This window comes from Coffea arabica, chromosome 6c (assembly GCF_036785885.1).
Source record: "Coffea arabica cultivar ET-39 chromosome 6c, Coffea Arabica ET-39 HiFi, whole genome shotgun sequence".
Classification (NCBI taxonomy): domain Eukaryota; kingdom Viridiplantae; phylum Streptophyta; class Magnoliopsida; order Gentianales; family Rubiaceae; genus Coffea; species Coffea arabica.
In genome coordinates, this window is record NC_092320.1 from 5,392,892 (window position 1) to 5,409,238 (window position 16,347).

The 16,347-nt window shown below is 38.4% G+C and overlaps 3 protein-coding genes across 7 annotated transcripts; 1 reads left to right on the forward strand and 2 right to left on the reverse strand.

Moving 5' to 3' along the window:
- Positions 1-880: 880 nt before the first annotated feature.
- On the reverse strand, positions 881-6,299 carry LOC113691357 (transcription initiation factor TFIID subunit 12-like). The gene is made up of 8 exons (XM_027209460.2): positions 5,335-6,299; positions 5,086-5,238; positions 3,641-4,156; positions 2,630-2,704; positions 1,898-1,976; positions 1,759-1,823; positions 1,571-1,606; positions 881-1,454 (listed from the first exon to the last, which is right to left on the reverse strand). The coding sequence occupies exons 1-8, from the start codon at positions 5,962-5,964 to the stop codon at positions 1,320-1,322; spliced, it is 1,689 nt and encodes a 562-aa protein (XP_027065261.2). The 5' UTR covers positions 5,965-6,299; the 3' UTR covers positions 881-1,319.
- A 150-nt stretch (positions 6,300-6,449) lies between these two features.
- LOC113691358 (uncharacterized) lies at positions 6,450-11,846 on the reverse strand. Of its 5 annotated transcripts, XM_027209462.2 has the most exons (13): positions 11,700-11,846; positions 11,290-11,441; positions 10,934-11,028; positions 10,659-10,716; positions 10,087-10,278; positions 9,711-9,787; positions 9,435-9,517; positions 9,255-9,306; positions 7,924-7,992; positions 7,729-7,815; positions 7,371-7,435; positions 6,783-6,925; positions 6,450-6,663 (listed from the first exon to the last, which is right to left on the reverse strand). In XM_027209462.2, exons 2-12 carry the CDS (start codon positions 11,414-11,416, stop codon positions 6,811-6,813), a joined length of 1,020 nt encoding a protein of 339 aa, XP_027065263.1. In that variant the 5' UTR covers positions 11,417-11,441; positions 11,700-11,846; the 3' UTR covers positions 6,450-6,663; positions 6,783-6,810. The 5 variants fall into 5 exon arrangements, 3 of the variants coding, with proteins under 3 accessions (XP_027065263.1, XP_027065264.1, XP_027065262.1); XR_011815725.1 differs by having other exon boundaries at positions 6,758-6,925; positions 11,290-11,762; XM_027209463.2 differs by having other exon boundaries at positions 6,792-6,925; positions 11,290-11,763.
- Positions 11,847-14,882: 3,036 nt separating this feature from the next.
- LOC113691360 (zinc finger A20 and AN1 domain-containing stress-associated protein 4-like) lies at positions 14,883-16,094 on the forward strand. Its single transcript, XM_027209465.2, has one exon. It carries the CDS (start codon positions 15,357-15,359, stop codon positions 15,849-15,851), a length of 495 nt encoding a protein of 164 aa, XP_027065266.1. The 5' UTR covers positions 14,883-15,356; the 3' UTR covers positions 15,852-16,094.
- Positions 16,095-16,347: the final 253 nt, after the last annotated feature.

Here is a 16,347-nt window from a genome sequence, read left to right on the forward strand (position 1 = left end):
AGGAAACTTACAAGATTCCACAAAGGATCACTCCTACGGCATTCTCACCTGCTACAAGACCAATGGTTTAAATTTTTTTCAAAGGAGCCGTGCTGAATGTGCACGGCCCAGACTGACAAAAGCAGTATCTGTCAGTCTTTAGTCATTCCGGGCCGTGCACAGTCAGCGCGGCCCGGACTGACACAAGCCTGCACAGACTGACATTTTTCTGACTTCTGCGAAATTTATTTTGGGCCGCGCTGAGTCAGCACGGCACGTATAGAACAAGAACGATCCCGTGTCAGAGGTGCATTTGGCGGATGTTTTTTTTTTTTACCTATAATCTAAGCAATTAGCCCAGAATCCCACTCCTTCATTGTGATTTTTTGAAGACAAAATCAACTAAAACACCGGGTGCACAAAGTTGCCTTGGGCTTCAACTGCTAGAACAAACCTCTGCACATAAATCAAAATGAACCAGGGTGGAACCGACAGAATATAAATTGCTTGTGCAAAAGACAAATGCGCAACGAAACACAGGATAGCCAATCCTTCCCCTTCAGGGCATAATCCCAGTTGATTTAATCATTGCATTTAGCACCTTTAAGTTGCACTAAGGTGCTCTTATTTGATTTTTGCATTTGCTTTCACAGCTTCTTTTCAGCTGTAACAAACGAATTTTAGAAGCAACACCTAGTGGTCATTTAGAAAAACAAAATTTAGTTATCCAAACTCTCAACTTTTTAAAAAGACTTTTTTAAAAAAGGAATAATAAATTGCAAGAGGTTAGGCAAACAAGTACAGAAGCTCAGTAAGAAGTTGGATGTAAGCATTAGAGTTCTGTCGCTTGAGGTAGCAGAAATGCAAGCTTAAAGTAACGATTCATCTTCTTGGTAATGAATTAAGTGAACAATGCCCATGTAGATTTGATAACGAAGCTCAAAAATGATATGCATCTATCAGAACATTGTGCACATGCACTTCAAATGCAAAATGTTCTCACAATTGTCTTTTTTTCTGCTACATGATACAGTGGTTTGACATGGTTAAACTTAGAATAAAACTCATCAAGCTCTGTTCCACTAACTCTGGATATCTAATAGCACCATACATAGATACAACGGGTGGAAATGAGGGGATGCTAATATTGATAAAGAAGAAATGAAAATCTAATCCCCAAATAATCACACCAATTAGCATAAATAAACTTGATTCCTCTTTAGTTAGAAGCTCAGGTTCATGGTGGTGCAAAAAGTCTGCCTCACTCAGGAAACTTGAGAAAAGCGACAACCCTTACTCCATCCCATGGAACCAGCAGTTCAAAGGTTCCTCATCCAGGTTCACGTCCTTTTGTCAGGGGGGGAACCCACAATACTTGTAGGGCCTTTAGCTAAATGACCCTTAGGATGTCCACCCGCTTGTCCAGCAGAGCTCCTAGAATTCAATGTCTCACCAGCCAAAACTGATTTCTTAATCTGTCAAAGGAGATGGAATTGTCAAAAACACGAGGTAATGCTGTCTCTATGTGTGAATTCATGTATAAACACGGAAAAGTGTCTACAATCACAATAGAAAATGAAGCAGTACAAACCACTGCAAGTCGCTCTCTATGAATATCACTTGTAAACTGCAACACCATAAGATGATCAGCATCAGAAAAGCTCTCAAAGCTATATCATAAACCAAAATTTGACCAAAGTGTATATATTTCATGTCAAACTCTAGAGACAAAATAAGTTATAGGCTGCCAGCACAAAAAGAGCAGTCAAAATGTTTTACCGGCTTTTTATACGTCTTAATCTCATCTCCACTGAATCCTGGAAGTGTCGTGTTCCAGTTTCTTTCTGAATGAAAGGATTGACAGAGTGTTAAAAACTGCATTTTGGTCAACCGCCATGAAGGGAATTCCAAAACTAACCGAGATGTAGAAGAATATCCTTTGCTTCCAATGTGGCAGATTTGCGATGTTTAGCCAATGAACAGCCAAATGTCGTAATCTGGTAAAGGTAAAAACCGGATATTAAAGAAAATAAAAGAAATCAATCATAAGTCACTGGTAAGCATAATAGTAAGCAACAAGAAGATCACTTAATACAGGTAAGATTCTATCAGACATGTTGAGAATAATATTTAGCCAGCCACTAATTTTCCAATTTCAAAGAAGGGCTTCTTTGAAATTCACCTAGTTTAAGTAGCATTTTCTACAGATACCTGGCAACTTCCCATTGAAAAGAACGTAATTAGGGAATGTAACCACCCATCTACTGCTCAAAAGAGCACAGTTCCAAAATATCTAACCTGACAAGTTATATACGAGGGAAAAGAATAGGTTTGCTATGTGATCTAAAAAATAGACAGAGACAATATATTGCTTCTGAATATGGAAGAAAGCTTAGTTCACCCTATTTCTCCAAACAGTCAAAGGATTGACAGTTTGAGCAATCATGATATAATATTCTCTTTATTTACCATACAAGTGGAACGTATTTCAAAAATCCAATGCCTCCAGTTAATATATTTCATGCAAAGAAAGTCGCCAATTTGGGATTGTAAACATTCCAAAATGTTGTTTACTGCCAGAATACACTAAAACTTAAATTAAGTCAAGAGGTCAAGCATGCCAGAGAAAAAGCAAACAGTGTCAACTTACAGAGTCCACAAAATCCTCCGCAATATCCACAAGAATGTCTTCAACTTCTGGATCTAATTTTTCTGATGCATCAACCTACCCAAGAGTGGAGTGAATCACAGTGCCCATCACAGAGGAAAGCCACTAGCACATGCATACAATCAATAAAGAAGCAAAAATGCTGATGTATGCAGAAACAACTCAACAGTGCCCTCATATCCAGTGTATGAACAAGGCAATGCCAAAGTCAGACTGCACAATTTACAATCTACGAATTCATATATAGACCTTTTCAAGTAAATAACATAAAAAGAGAAAAAGGAACTGAGAAGAATATCAGATGCAAAATAAAGAAGGCAAGCAAAATTTGCTCCAACTTCTCCTCACCCATGCAATCTAAGGATGGATTAATTGCAAGTTTCACCACTCAAATCACAGTAATCACACTTTGGCTGGCTGCAACCATAATGTAGGTTGCATAGAATCAAATGTTATAGAGGACAACATTCAGCATGTGATCGAGCATGACAGGGACATCACATCTTCTGAATTCTGATACTGGCCATTCTAGGACATCCTAATTGTCCCACTTCAGAATAAAAAAATGGATTTGAATTGTTAAAATATTAAACTAAAGGATCGATACATGGCAACAGATACACAGTTTGACTAGGTATGACAAATCCAGATTTTTAAATTTCTCATTGTTCCCATGAGGACTGGGCAGCAGGCACCACGAATACATTCAGAAACTCCTAACAACTTAAGCCAACAAGAAGCTGACAAACCCAAAATTGTAGCAAAATTCACCATTTGCTACTTTGAGAAGAGTGGGCTGAAAAAAGGCAAACCATTGAACAAAAGAGGCAAGAACTTGATCATATTTCCAAAACAATTGCATGAAAACCATACTGATCCTTGAAACAGCCAGAAAAAGTCTAACTCAAGCTAGCACAGATTGATTGAGTAGGTCAAAGAAGATGTAAAAAAGAATATAAAAATGTTAAAGAGAGAATAAGTGTTAATGCTCACGTGGGACACTAGTTCTTGAATGCTTCGTTTGCTTAATATCCTGTTACAAGATTCCTCAGGTTCTGCACTGGGTGCCCGGTTAGGGAGCCCAGGCTGTACCGGACTGGAAGGTATTGTTGAATGAGAAGGTCTTTGAGTTCCCAAACTCGGATTCCTTGCAATCTGCTGTTGATTAGGTAAAGATTGCTGAATCCTGGATTGTGGAAGTTGCTGTCCATAATGCTCTTGAGTCCCAGCCCCCGAGGTAGAAGGTTGTTGAGATTGTTGTGAGGAAGATGCTTGCTGTTGCTGGGAAGTTGTTGTCATGGCATGGTGATGCTGTTGAGTAATATGAGATCGCTGCTGCATGGATTGCGGGCTAACCTGTGGCCTTGATGGTGGCAAAGGAGGCTTAACCTGTGATCCAGAATTCAACCAGGGTTGATTCTGAGGCTGTGGACTCTGCGAACTACCAGGTGACGGTGATCCTGGAGATCCTACTGATGAAACTCTTAACATGCCATGACCCTGAAAATTCTGCCGGTGGAGGAGACAAGAATAAGCAACAACATAGCCACAACAGATGCCCTACTTTTCAAAATCCCAAGTCATGGATGCAGATAGCATGTAACCAATTTAAAATGCACACTAACACATCCATCAAGCAACTGTCTAACAATAGAAAGAACACATGACTAGGGAAAGGACCAATATTAGTTGGAATGAATTTTCTTTTCAGGAAAATAACAGGAGAGACTTCTGTCTGAGATGTCAAGCAGTTTCAGCTTAAGCACCTATCATGTTCCTTTAATTTAGATAACCAACAGTGCATTTCATTAGCTCTGAGCAATAAATTAGCTTCTTGATATGCAAAGAGATTACAGATGTATTTTTTTTATCATAATTTAGTATTTATTATTTTTGTCTTGCACAACGTGGTCAGAGATTGGATCTCATCCTGTTTGTCAGTAGTAAAAAACTGAAATGATGCAGAAGATCTCTTTTGGGCCATAAGAAGGAATGGCCGCACTCTCCTCCTTTCATTCTTTCATTTTGGCTGATAATTTGCATTTTACTAATTAATAGAGTAAGTAGCACTCCAAAGGAATTATTACAAGAAAGATACCGGTGTTCAACCAATTAATCTCATCAAAGATCTCCTTTTGCATCAACGCATTAACCAAAAATATAACAATGTTTCTTCCTCCACAATATCATTAAGACTCGGTACTTTAAATTCCAAGGTGACAATGCAGTATAAAACGTCCACTATTTCTTAGTCTGGACTTAGGATGTTCACAAAAGCATCACACTCAAATATTGAAATTCAAAGGGCAGCATAATATCTACTTCCCAGACAAATTAATTCACAACATCACCAGGAAACCACTGAGCAAATCACAAGTATCAAACCATCCCACGTGATGAAAGAGGATAAACTTAGCTCTTGAAATACATGCACAGACCTTTTTAGCAGGGGACTGGATACTGGGACTTGACTGCGGTCTAGGGGATGACTGCACAGGCCTAACCGGAACCCCTGGTGGCCGCATTGCGGAACTTGAACCCAACGTTCCCATCATTCCTATTCCCTGCATTCCTCCCACAGTTGGCCTCACCTATACATTGCACTACAATAAATATATCTGGCAAATACATGACATTTTCACATATTTACAGACAAATTTTGAAGTCCAATAAATTATAGACGGTACCTGAGAAGAGCTTGAAGTAGGCCCAGAATCAGTGACATTGCGGCCCAACCCACCAAAGGGTTGCACAAAAGAAGGCGGAGTGAGTGATGAAAAGGAAGTGGGCGGGGGCGGAGGAGTGCCCGGGTGATGGGCGGGAACCCCAATGGCCATCCCGCCCCTCGGTGGCGGCGGCACAAGTAAAGAAGAAGAAGAAGAAGAAGAATTGGATGCAGAAGCAGTAGAAGAAGCAGAAGAAGAAGAAGAATGATGATGAGGGGGAAGAGGAAGAGGAGGAGGAGGGAGTGCGAAGTGTGATATAGGGGAAGGTTGTGGAGGTTGTTGCCAGGCTCTATTGAAGGCTGCTGCTGCTGCTGGTCTTGTTTGGGTGTTGGGGGTTGGGGTGGATGTTGGGGGTTGAGGGTTTTGGGAAGGAGAAGGCAAAGAAAGTTGAGGAGGTGATGCGGTTGTGGAAGGGAGTGAAGAGGTGGAGGTGGAGGTGGTGGCGGTGATGGGTGGTGGAAGAGCGGCGGACGATGAGGCGGTGGAAGCTGTGGTTGTTGGCGTAGGAGGAGAGGGTGATGGTGGTGGTTGCTGCGGAGGTTCCGGTGGTTGAGGAGTGGATGGCGGTGGTGTTGGCGTCTGCTGCTCCATTGAATCAGCGCTGTGACCTGTTCGGATTTTAGCGTCTATATTTGTAAGCCCTTAGGCCTTTTTAAAAAAAAAAAAAAAAATCGTTTTTGTTCCCTGTTTGTGCTTTTACTTTTATTTTTACTTTTTTTGGGTGTTTTGTTTGTTTATTAATTGTACGTCAAAAGTGATAAAATGACTACTGACAGCGACGGGACAGTTAATGTAAAAATGTTGGGGTCCAAATCCCTGACCGTTTATCAATTGGCTGGATAGGGTTTGTCTGTGGGTCCTCCTTAGATTGCTCTTGGACCGGTTTCTCGATGCTCTCTGCGTCGACTGAGTGTAAGTGTGTGTGTGTGGGTTTATATCCTTGAGGTAAAAAAAAAAAAATCCCTGACCGTTTTAAAAGATGTTAGAAACCTTAAGAGGGATTTCTGAAATTATCCCAAAATGAAAGGCAAACTAACCGCGTGTTGTTGGATTTGTCAAGAAAGAATGGGAATTGATTTCGACATCAAATTGCTATATTTGAGTGATATACACTATTTGTTTTCATATTTCAGTCCCTTAAATATGAGATCAGAACCAAAAAGAATATGTGCGGAGAGTAAATATAATTTGCAGTTTCGCACTACTACATCAATCAAAACAACAATTCGAGCTTTCATATCTTCAGGCACATTCATATTGTAGTGCCTAGCAGCAGCTTTGAACTTCATCCTGCAATTAACACAAAAGGCAAATTAATCTAAATAATGCTTCGATCAAAATGGTAAATGTAAAACCCCAGTCGATCACAGAACATGCACACAACCCCAGTCTATCAGCAGTGAGAATACCCTTCTTGCCTCTTCTTCTGATACAAATTCATGAAGACACGGCCTGGTTCCTGAAATCTGTGGTTTCTTCATCAAGCAACCGGCATTGTGAGTTGGGGTCTCCATCCTCAGCAGCAGCAGCAGCAGCAGCTGGATTCTTCTCACTGTTGAATCCCCCAAGGCATTGAAAGTTACACGAAGATGCAAATATATTCAAAGAAATGTCATTTGAAGCCTACAAATCGAGGGGTTACATACAATCCTACAAATCGAGTTTGTCTTACAATCTTCATTCAACTGCTGAAAGATCAATGTGCAGTTACTGCCGTTAAACGTTTTTCCTTCACTGAACGAATTCATTAACTTGTATGTACACCAAATTCATATACACAACCAACACGAGAATAAAATTCATTCCTTTTTCAATCATACACTCGTATACATTCACCAAACATGGCGCATAGAGTGATACTGAAAGTCAAGATATTTGGCGTACAGAATATTGATCATGCAAGAATATATATTAACTTGTTATGAAATCTTTGATCAGGAAGGAACGCTTGCCTATGTCCATTTTAGACTAAGAGTTCAGTCTAGGATTGGAAATACCTTTTAGAGTATATAATCAGGCCGACAAACACAAGTGCAAAAGCTAAATAGTAAAGCCAGTCAACCTGCAACAGCAAAAGAATCATGAATGAATGATTTGAGTTGCAAGCCTCTCTGCTGTCTATCGAGCAGAGTGGGGATAGGATATCCCAATCATCACTATCAGAAGTCATGTCATAGTCTCACGAGAAAATCAATCAGCAAGCCAAACCAAGGAGCAGAAAAGAAAGGATATCCCAATCATCACTATCAGAAGTCATGTCATAGTCTCACGAGAAAATCAATCAGCAAGCCAAACCAAGGAGCAGAAAAGAAAGGGCATCCGTTGAGGGGGAGTTTATGGAAAAAGAAAGCTTACCTGCTGCTTGTAGAAAAATATCCGAATGACAACTGCCCACATGTCAGACGTGAGAATAGAGAGATTGAAGAGAGTGGCTCCACTCATCTGCGCATCCAAAAACAACAGAGAAAGCAGAAGATGATGTCAAGCAGCAGATGGAATTCAATATAAGAGAAACACAGATCCTTACTTATACTCCAACATCAAGCTGACCTTCATGACGAAAGGAACGACTGAGTAGAATGCAAAGCTTGCGACTGCGTAACCAAAGAAGGCCAATATCTGAAGATCAGTCAAAAGAACCTCAGATACAATATTGGCTTGAAAATAGTAAATAACAAATCAACTGGTCCTAACAAAATAAGGCACGAACCCCCAACATTTTCTAATTTGAGCAACAAGCATTCATAATCCAATCAATCACCTATTCCTCTTTGACTACATATCTTCACATGCCAAAGCATGTGAATATACCAAAAGGGGCATGAATTGTACCAAAAGAACCCTCATATAACTAACTTATACTAGTTTCCTGGTGAATATGCAATAATCCAAGGTTGCCTTCACATGACTTTGACTTGTTCATCCTCCAATAATGCAGCTGCAAACCTAGTTACTCACCCCTCTACAATGCGAACGTAGCAATCATTTTCAGATCGGTGTATTTTTGCACACTAAAGCATGTTTACTTCGTAAAATGTTAGTGAACATAGCCTAATCAATACAGCCTTAACTCTATATTAGGGAGAAAGGAATATTTTTCACCAACCATAACGATGCATATAAGTTTTCCTGCTTGAAATTGGAGCTCTTAGTGAACAAGCATATGCTTCGTTTCTCTCCCTATTTTTCAATTCCAAGTGGGAAGTATAACAGCGTTAAACTTCACATATAAATTTGGCAGTTAGTTGGGCCTTCAAAAATTTAATTAAAAATAGCTGGGATAGCATATCATTGCATTCACTGGACACGAGTCACATCAGTAGCACATTCACGTCCTTGAATATCATTTCTGTCCACATATATGCAGATAAACCAATTAGGTATTGGAATCAGATGTTAATTTCCATGACAACTGAAAAAATTTTATCACTATATCAATTGTTTATAAAGTTGCACTTGTGATTTCTCTGAATTCACAGCCAACGTGTTCTAAATAGCAACTCTCATCATAATGCATCAGTTAAAATCCGCACATCATAAAAAGACAAACTGTGGATTAGCTAAGGCAAGAAATATTTTGTCACATAATTTCTAAGGGGGTTTTGCCAATTAATTGATGCCAGTAAAATGTCAGTCGAGAAGATTAAGCACATGATAGGCTAAATTTGACATAGGATCCCAGATAGAATCCTTAACCATAACGCAAACTTCAAGTTTGCTGGGAACAGAGAGGTTAGTGACACATCTGGTGTCCTTGTCTTGAAGTCAGTCAACAAAACAAACTGGTTCATATAGCTCTTTAGTCAACCAATTAAATGAACGAAAGGAGATGTATAGGTATATAATGCTTGAATACAAAGAAATCATCTAAATTCACTTACAATTTCTGCAGACCACTTTACAGATTCCAGACTCTTACGCTCCATGACAGCTCTGAAGGAGGATTATGGAAACACATACGAAGAGAAACTCTTTCCATCAAGATGATAGCAAGAGTGCTAAGAATTTATAATATGGAACTGCATAAGCTAGAACAATGCATCATCAGAAGAGAAGGATACATCTCCCCAATACTCACAAGCATTGCAAAAAGACTAAGTAGGGCAACCACTTCAACACGATCTTTTTTCTTCACACAAAATTCCTGTACATGTAAGATGTAAGATTAGATATAACTCTGCAGCTTCACATTTTGCATGTTTAGACTTCAGAAAGTAAGCAAGAAGCAAGAAGCAAAAATCTAGTGAAAACAACTATTAATCTTAAGTTGATAGCTGTTATCCTCGTAATATTTGCATGATGCACACAATCATGCAGAAAGTCCAGTATTTACTAACCTCGCCAACATTGCTCAATGCAAAGAAAACTGTGCCCGCAATTACAAGTATATCACCAAGAATAGGCCTTGAACCACCTGAAAACACAATGGTAGTCGTAGCAATACTAACAATGAATTGTGGCTATACAAGTTAGAGCAGTTATAATATTCTTGAGACGTCTCCTTTTCTTTCTTTTACACTTTCTTTAAACAATACTCCACTTCAGTTCCATTAATTATAATGATTGCCTTGCAAGGACATCATAAAAAAAGGAAGACCTTGATGTTTACAGAAGTAATCATGCAGTATAGTCAGCTAAGTGATCAAACAATGCAGTCAATTTATGAACCTCAAAAGAAAAGGAAAAATTCTTAAAGAAGAACAGATATATCACCTCCACCACCCACCGCAGCATCAGAAAGAAGAACCACAACGAGACCAGACACACAGACAGCTGCACCAAAGAACTGCCAGGGGCTATACCGGGTATCGAGGAATGTCCATGTCAGAATGATTACCCATGCTATTGTCCAACAATCCAGGATTGTCACGCTGGTAATTGATGAATACTGGTATGCTTTATTAACTGCAAGAGAGACATTAGAAGCTTATCACTCATAACACAAATGCAACACAGCAGAAACTGGCAGCCAAAACGAGTACTGACTATCGTGTATAAGAACGAATGGGATTACTAAGCTCTCCATGGAGTGTTATTGTGGCATCCGTCCTAATTCCAGCTATGTTCTCACAGATTTTAATTTTACTTTTTCATTCCATAAGCTAAGAAATATCATTTGAGATTCCTTTTATCTTACGTAGGAATCATCAGTATCAAACAAGGAACTTTTATTTGTGTTCATATTGTTGTGCGGAACATGAGCAAGGCTAAGAATGTCATTTGCAACTCTTGCCGTAGGCCTCAGAGAGTAGCGGAGAAGGTAAGGTGGATTAGTTGTTGCTTACCAAGATAATTCCCTTGGACGTCAACAAAACCTAACAGAAGATACCAATACCAAGGGACCTGCAAACTCAACATGGTATGTGCCGATCACCATATGAAAGCAAGCAAATTAGTGTCAATCACAATCAGGTAATACCCAGGAAGCATGATTTAGCTAGAACCTTTACTTTCAAACTATAGGGAAATAGAAGCATAACATGTAGCAATTGTCAAGAAAATATAGCTACCGATACTGTGTAAAGTCAACAGTCAACAGTACTTAACAAGCCAATTCTACCAGCAGTTTCTGTCGTCTGTAAATCAAGATGCCTCCATACACCAAAGTCAAGGCCGAGTAAGAGAAGAATGATAGAGTAAGAGGTGTATCTGCACCTGCACGATTTCCCCAAAAGATAAATTAAATTAGCGGAAAGTTATGACATTCAGATATTTGTCCACACTGAGAAGGGCCAATCCCATGAAAATCAGAAAAATCTTGAAACAGAACTAGCGAAATCCTCAGTAGACTCTGGGATACTTTTTAAAAGAAACAAGAAACTTAGCAGTGCCATCAAGAAAAAGAATCTAAAGCCTGCTCAAATTGCAAAGGGCATTCAAGAATGAAGAATATATGAAATAGAGAAGAAAATTTACCAAGACTGGCTATCAATGAAGAGGTGAAGCTCATTAATGCCATTACAAAAGAAACCACTTGGCCAAGAAACAACAAAAATACTAGCCTCCACATGTCTTTATTCTTCCCCCGCCTGGAGAAGTTCATAACTAAAAAAGGCTAGCTCACCAAGCTGACGGGAACCCAGAACACAGAACGTTAGAAACAATGATAAAAGGCATAGAATTGTAGTGGAAATGTGAATCTGAATAAATTGCTTTTGTCATGCGTGATTGGAGTATCTGGGAAGAATATAGCAGGAGAAGTATCGGTTACTTTGTCCAGTTTAGCTTGTTTGTGTCAGAGATCCACAGAAAGTTACATGACATTTCTTTTCATCAAGACGATTATTAGATGCTATGATTTCAATAAGCCAAAAGGAAAGACTTACGGAGTAAACAACAGTAGCGAAATTAGTTTTTTAAAAAAAAGATGACGTTTAATTCTGGTAAACGAGAAGGTGGAATGCGTATTAATAATGGCGGGAGATCCATATCTGCCGAGTGAGCAAGGGGTGCAAGTCACCCACCGGTCATATTTTACCCAACAGGTCCAAATACAATAAGTCGGGTGGGAGTCTGCACATGGCTCAACCGCTCAACCGACCATGACTCCTCATGGCATTTTTTCTCTTTCTCTTTAACGCATTCAACACATTTATAAATCTCTCGGGGATTAAGGGAAAATCGTTCAAAACCCTTCTCACATTTTATAAAATGACTTTTTTCATCATTCATTTTAAAAGTATAATTTTACATCCCTTACAAATTTATATTATTTAAATTTAGTCCCTACCTAAGTTTTCGCTTAGTTTTTTACTGAAATCTATCGCATGCCATGTGATCATATTTAAGGGGCAATTTTGCCCTTAAAAAATGTTCACATGGAAGGCACGTGTTGGATTCTAGTAAAAAATTAATTAAAAACTTAAGTAAGGACCAAATTCGACCAATGTGAATTTATAATGGATGTAAAATTACACTTTTAAAAGTGAAGGACAAAAAAAATCAATTTGCAAAATGTGAATGACGTTTTGAATGATTTTTCCTAAATTTATATGTTCTCAGCAAGTAATTTGATTTCACACGAATACTTCGTATAAAAGTTTGAAAATATTTTGTACTAGTTTTTAACCCGTTTCGTAAATGGCACTGCACATAATTTATTAAAAAATTTTGTAAATTTGAAAATCATTGTATGCAATAAAAAAAAACAAAGTAAAGATTTAGTTTTTAAAGATGCAAAAGAATTTGATTTAAAGATGCGAGAAAACAGTAAACATCTTGTTCAATTAAGCCGTAGGAAAGAATATAATTATCGGATGTAAATTTTTACGTTCTCAGGGAGTAAAAATTTAACACGAATAATTCATAAGAAAGTTTGAAAATATTTCTAAAGTTACATGTATCATGTATGTCAGTTCAAATAAACTCTTACGTTAATCTGTGCATGCAAACTTAGGGTGCGTTTGGATTGCAAATTTTCAAAGAAAAGTTGCTACGTCTTTCTTGAACATATTTTTCAATCATGTATTTACCTCACATATATCATATCGTTACAGTAACTTTTCTACAAAAAGTCCAGAAAAATACAACCCAAACAAAACCTTAATTTGTCCATTGCAATTTAATCTAATTTTTTTTTCTCCTCTTTTTTGGATGGACTTTCTGTACGCTGCATTTTGTTAATATTAATATTTCAACTTGAGTTCGAGTCTTAAAATGAGAGCTCATCAACTTACTTGTGAAGCACGTACAACAAGAGTAACACCAGACACAGTTTAAAATTTTTCTTAAAACGACGGTACATTATTGTGTATAGCACACTCAAAATTTTAAAAAAGTAAAAAAGAAATGAAATTAGGAGAAGGGTGTCGCTGCCTCTCCTCTTGACCTTTTTTCCCACATTTATCTCATCTTCCCTAAATTTATACATTGTAATGAATGAGTGAGATTTATGTCATGTCGTATTGTTGGTGAAATACGAATGTCAAATAATATTCTTATTGTTTAAATCTCAATATCAAAGTAATTTTTATGAAAGTCTTCTAAAGTCAAAATTGTGAACACATTTTATGAAATTTAGATCTCGTTTGAAAATACGGTACCTTATCAAGAAACACTTATGATACGGAGTACTTTAAACAGAAGTGCTTTTAAATTATTAAAAATTAAGCTCCTTAAATTATGAAAAATTAATTATAAAATATCTTAAAAGTACTTTTAGCGTTTAAAAAAATCACAATCTCAAATGGGGACTTAAAAAGCATAAAATTTGAGTTTTGCTGATGTCACCGGCCGATACAAATGAAGTTGATTTAAAGAGGAGGAAAAAGAAAGAATCTATATAAATTTGAAAAAAAAAAAAAAAGAAAAAGAAACACAAAAGATCTTCGAAAGCTGTTAATACGGTAGAGAATCCGCGGTAACCATCATCCGACCATTTGCTTGATGGCGCGTGCTGGTTGAGTCAGCAAGCTTCCCAAGCAAAGGCAAATTGACGGCTGCCTTCAAGGAAGTCCGAGATACGATGGACACAGCTAAGCAAAACACGTAACCGTAACCAGAAAACAAAAGACAACCTTCACATTCATCTCCCTATTCTCCATAACCCACCAATATGCACTCGACACGCATCCGCCCACCCACCTATTCTTCTCTCTTACTCGGGCCGCCCTTTCGCAAACCACATAACCCTCACCACGTGTCCCATCACGATCAAACTAAACCCTCTCATTTGATAATTCATGATTTAAAGTTGATGAATTCAAATATTAACACATGCAATTGATAATAAAAAATTTAAATATTTTAATTAATTAAATTACACTGAATTTTTTAAATAAATTTTACTTTAAAAAATAAATAATAAACTATTCACTCGTCACTTAATATGATATACAATTAAATATAATAAATTTAGTATTTAATAATTTGATAATTTCAATTTTTAGACTTTAATTATCCAAAAAATTTTCCGTGAGTTTCACTTTTTGGTCTTTTGCATTTACTAGCATCTAACAAATGGTTTCATTGTAGAAAAAAAAAATATATGCTCGGGGTATTAAGTTGGCAATATCAAGTCCCTAATATCTTCATTTTATTGGCAGTTTTTACTGCACGTGTTTCAATATTAGCTTTTATGTTTTGATAGCCAAGTCATTCCGAAGAAGTTTAGCAAATTATGCCTGAGAAATTGAGACATTTTTTTTAAAAAAATGGAGTAGAAAAATAAATAAATGAAGTGACTTAAGTTTACCGACTCCTAGTTAAATGGAAATAAACTTGTCAAACCCATATTAGTCATAGCTTAATTAGCTAAAGAACATATAAATCAGTTGAAGCCGAATTTTCTTACATGCTCATTCGTATTTTTTGGTTATCTCTTTCATCTTTTTTTTTTTTTTGGGAGGGTCTAAATGGATTTTTGATTACCCGGAGAGGTAGCAAATAATAAATTATCCTACACTGAAACGGGATTTCCATAGCACAGGCATCACATCAGCCATCAGGGACTAAAGCTGTAATTCTCCATCATCTTTTCCTTTCCTCATCTCGTTTGCTTTCTAGACAACTAATTTTTAGCAGTATCAAACAGCTGAAGGTTGGAGCGGTCGCGGGTGCAGAAAAGGTTCGGCCTCCTTTTTGGGCCATTCCAGGCTGTCCCTTACCCCCCTGATATTTCTTTATTATCATCGCTATCATTGTCATTATTCAATTCCGTTCCAATCTTGTCCCCTTTCCTTCTTCCTTCCCTTCCTCCTTCTTAATTCTCTGCTTTCTTTTCTTCTTCTAGATTCCATTTCAACCGTCCCTTCCTTTCCCCCTAACACTATTGACCTGTTAAAAAATCTACAAACCCCCCCCCCCCCCGCCTTTCCTCATCAGCATCAGAAACCGATTCAATCCTTCCTTCCACCCACCCACTTGCCCATTCTTCCACCCTCCTTTATATAGCCTATCAATCGATTGTTTTTCTCTCTCTGTATTGCAACAAAATCAATCTGAATTATTAGCAAAAAAAGAATATCTCAATTTTAAACTCAGAAATGGCGGAAGAGCACGGGTTTCGGGCTCCGGAAGGCCATCGATTGTGTGCGAATAACTGCGGCTTCTTCGGGAGCCCGGCAACCCAAAATTTCTGCTCCAAGTGCTACCGTGACTTATGCCTTAATAAAGAGGCCGACTCAAAAGCAAAGCCGGTGATGGATTCGTTGTATGCTTTACCTTCTTCTTCTTCTTCTGCACCAACATCAGCGTCGCTCAAGCCGGATAATTCTGCGGTGGCGGCAGCCGCAGATACTGAAACCGTGGGCTTGGTATCCCAGGCGGCGGTGCAGCCGGTGGCACAGCCTAATAGGTGTTCGGTCTGCCGGAGGAAGGTGGGGTTGACGGGATTTAGGTGTAGATGCGGGATAACGTTCTGTGGGACCCATAGGTACCCGGAGCAACACGGATGCTCTTTCGATTTCAAGTCCGTGGGGAGGGAGGCCATTGCCAAGGCTAATCCTCTGATCAAAGCTGAGAAATTGGAGAAGATATGATCAGAGCCCTTGGATTCCACGTCTCCGGTGGACCATAGATGAGTCGATGGCGGGGAATGATTGAAGAATCGGGTCCACATCGGGGCATTCGTCCCACGAGACACGTGTGAATGTTTATATGTGCTGTATATCTTTTATCTTTCTTATTTTTTTTTCGGATTTTTTCCCCTCCTCCTACTCGTAGTTGTAGTTTTTTATTTTCTTCTTCCTTTCGCTTTTTTTAAAAACTAGTATAATTTATTATGTGGTCTGGCTTGATTGTAGAAAAAAATTTAATGCTATGGTGTTAAGAATTAAAAATTGGGAATTTCGATATGGTCAGCAGGACTCGCTGATTACTCGGGTCTAGCAAAATTTTGAAGAACTGCGACTCATCAGCCGCGCGGGTGGAGTGGAAGGAAGGGGCCGGAGGAGGGGGGATGTTTTGGGGTGGGGGGTATGGGAAGGAGGAGCCGCCAATGCGACTAGTCTACTTGAATGGGATAAGCTTGAAAGA

Excerpts from the sequence above, each read along its gene's own strand:
- LOC113691360 (XM_027209465.2), top strand. The coding sequence starts at position 15,357 with ATGGCGGAAGAGCACGGGTTTCGGGCTCCGGAAGGCCATCGATTGTGT.
- LOC113691357 (XM_027209460.2), bottom strand. The coding sequence starts at position 5,964 with ATGGAGCAGCAGACGCCAACACCACCGCCATCCACTCCTCAACCACCG. Across the intron at positions 5,239-5,334 it reads CTACTTCAAGCTCTTCTCAG|GTGAGGCCAACTGTGGGAGG; the intron begins GTACCGTCTATA and ends TGCAATGTATAG. Across the intron at positions 4,157-5,085 it reads TCCAGTCCCCTGCTAAAAAG|AATTTTCAGGGTCATGGCAT; the intron begins GTCTGTGCATGT and ends CTCCACCGGCAG.
- LOC113691358 (XM_027209462.2), bottom strand. The coding sequence starts at position 11,416 with ATGAACTTCTCCAGGCGGGGGAAGAATAAAGACATGTGGAGGCTAGTA. Across the intron at positions 7,993-9,254 it reads TAAAGTGGTCTGCAGAAATT|ATATTGGCCTTCTTTGGTTA; the intron begins GTAAGTGAATTT and ends ACTGATCTTCAG. Across the intron at positions 7,436-7,728 it reads TATTTTTCTACAAGCAGCAG|GTTGACTGGCTTTACTATTT; the intron begins GTAAGCTTTCTT and ends TTGCTGTTGCAG.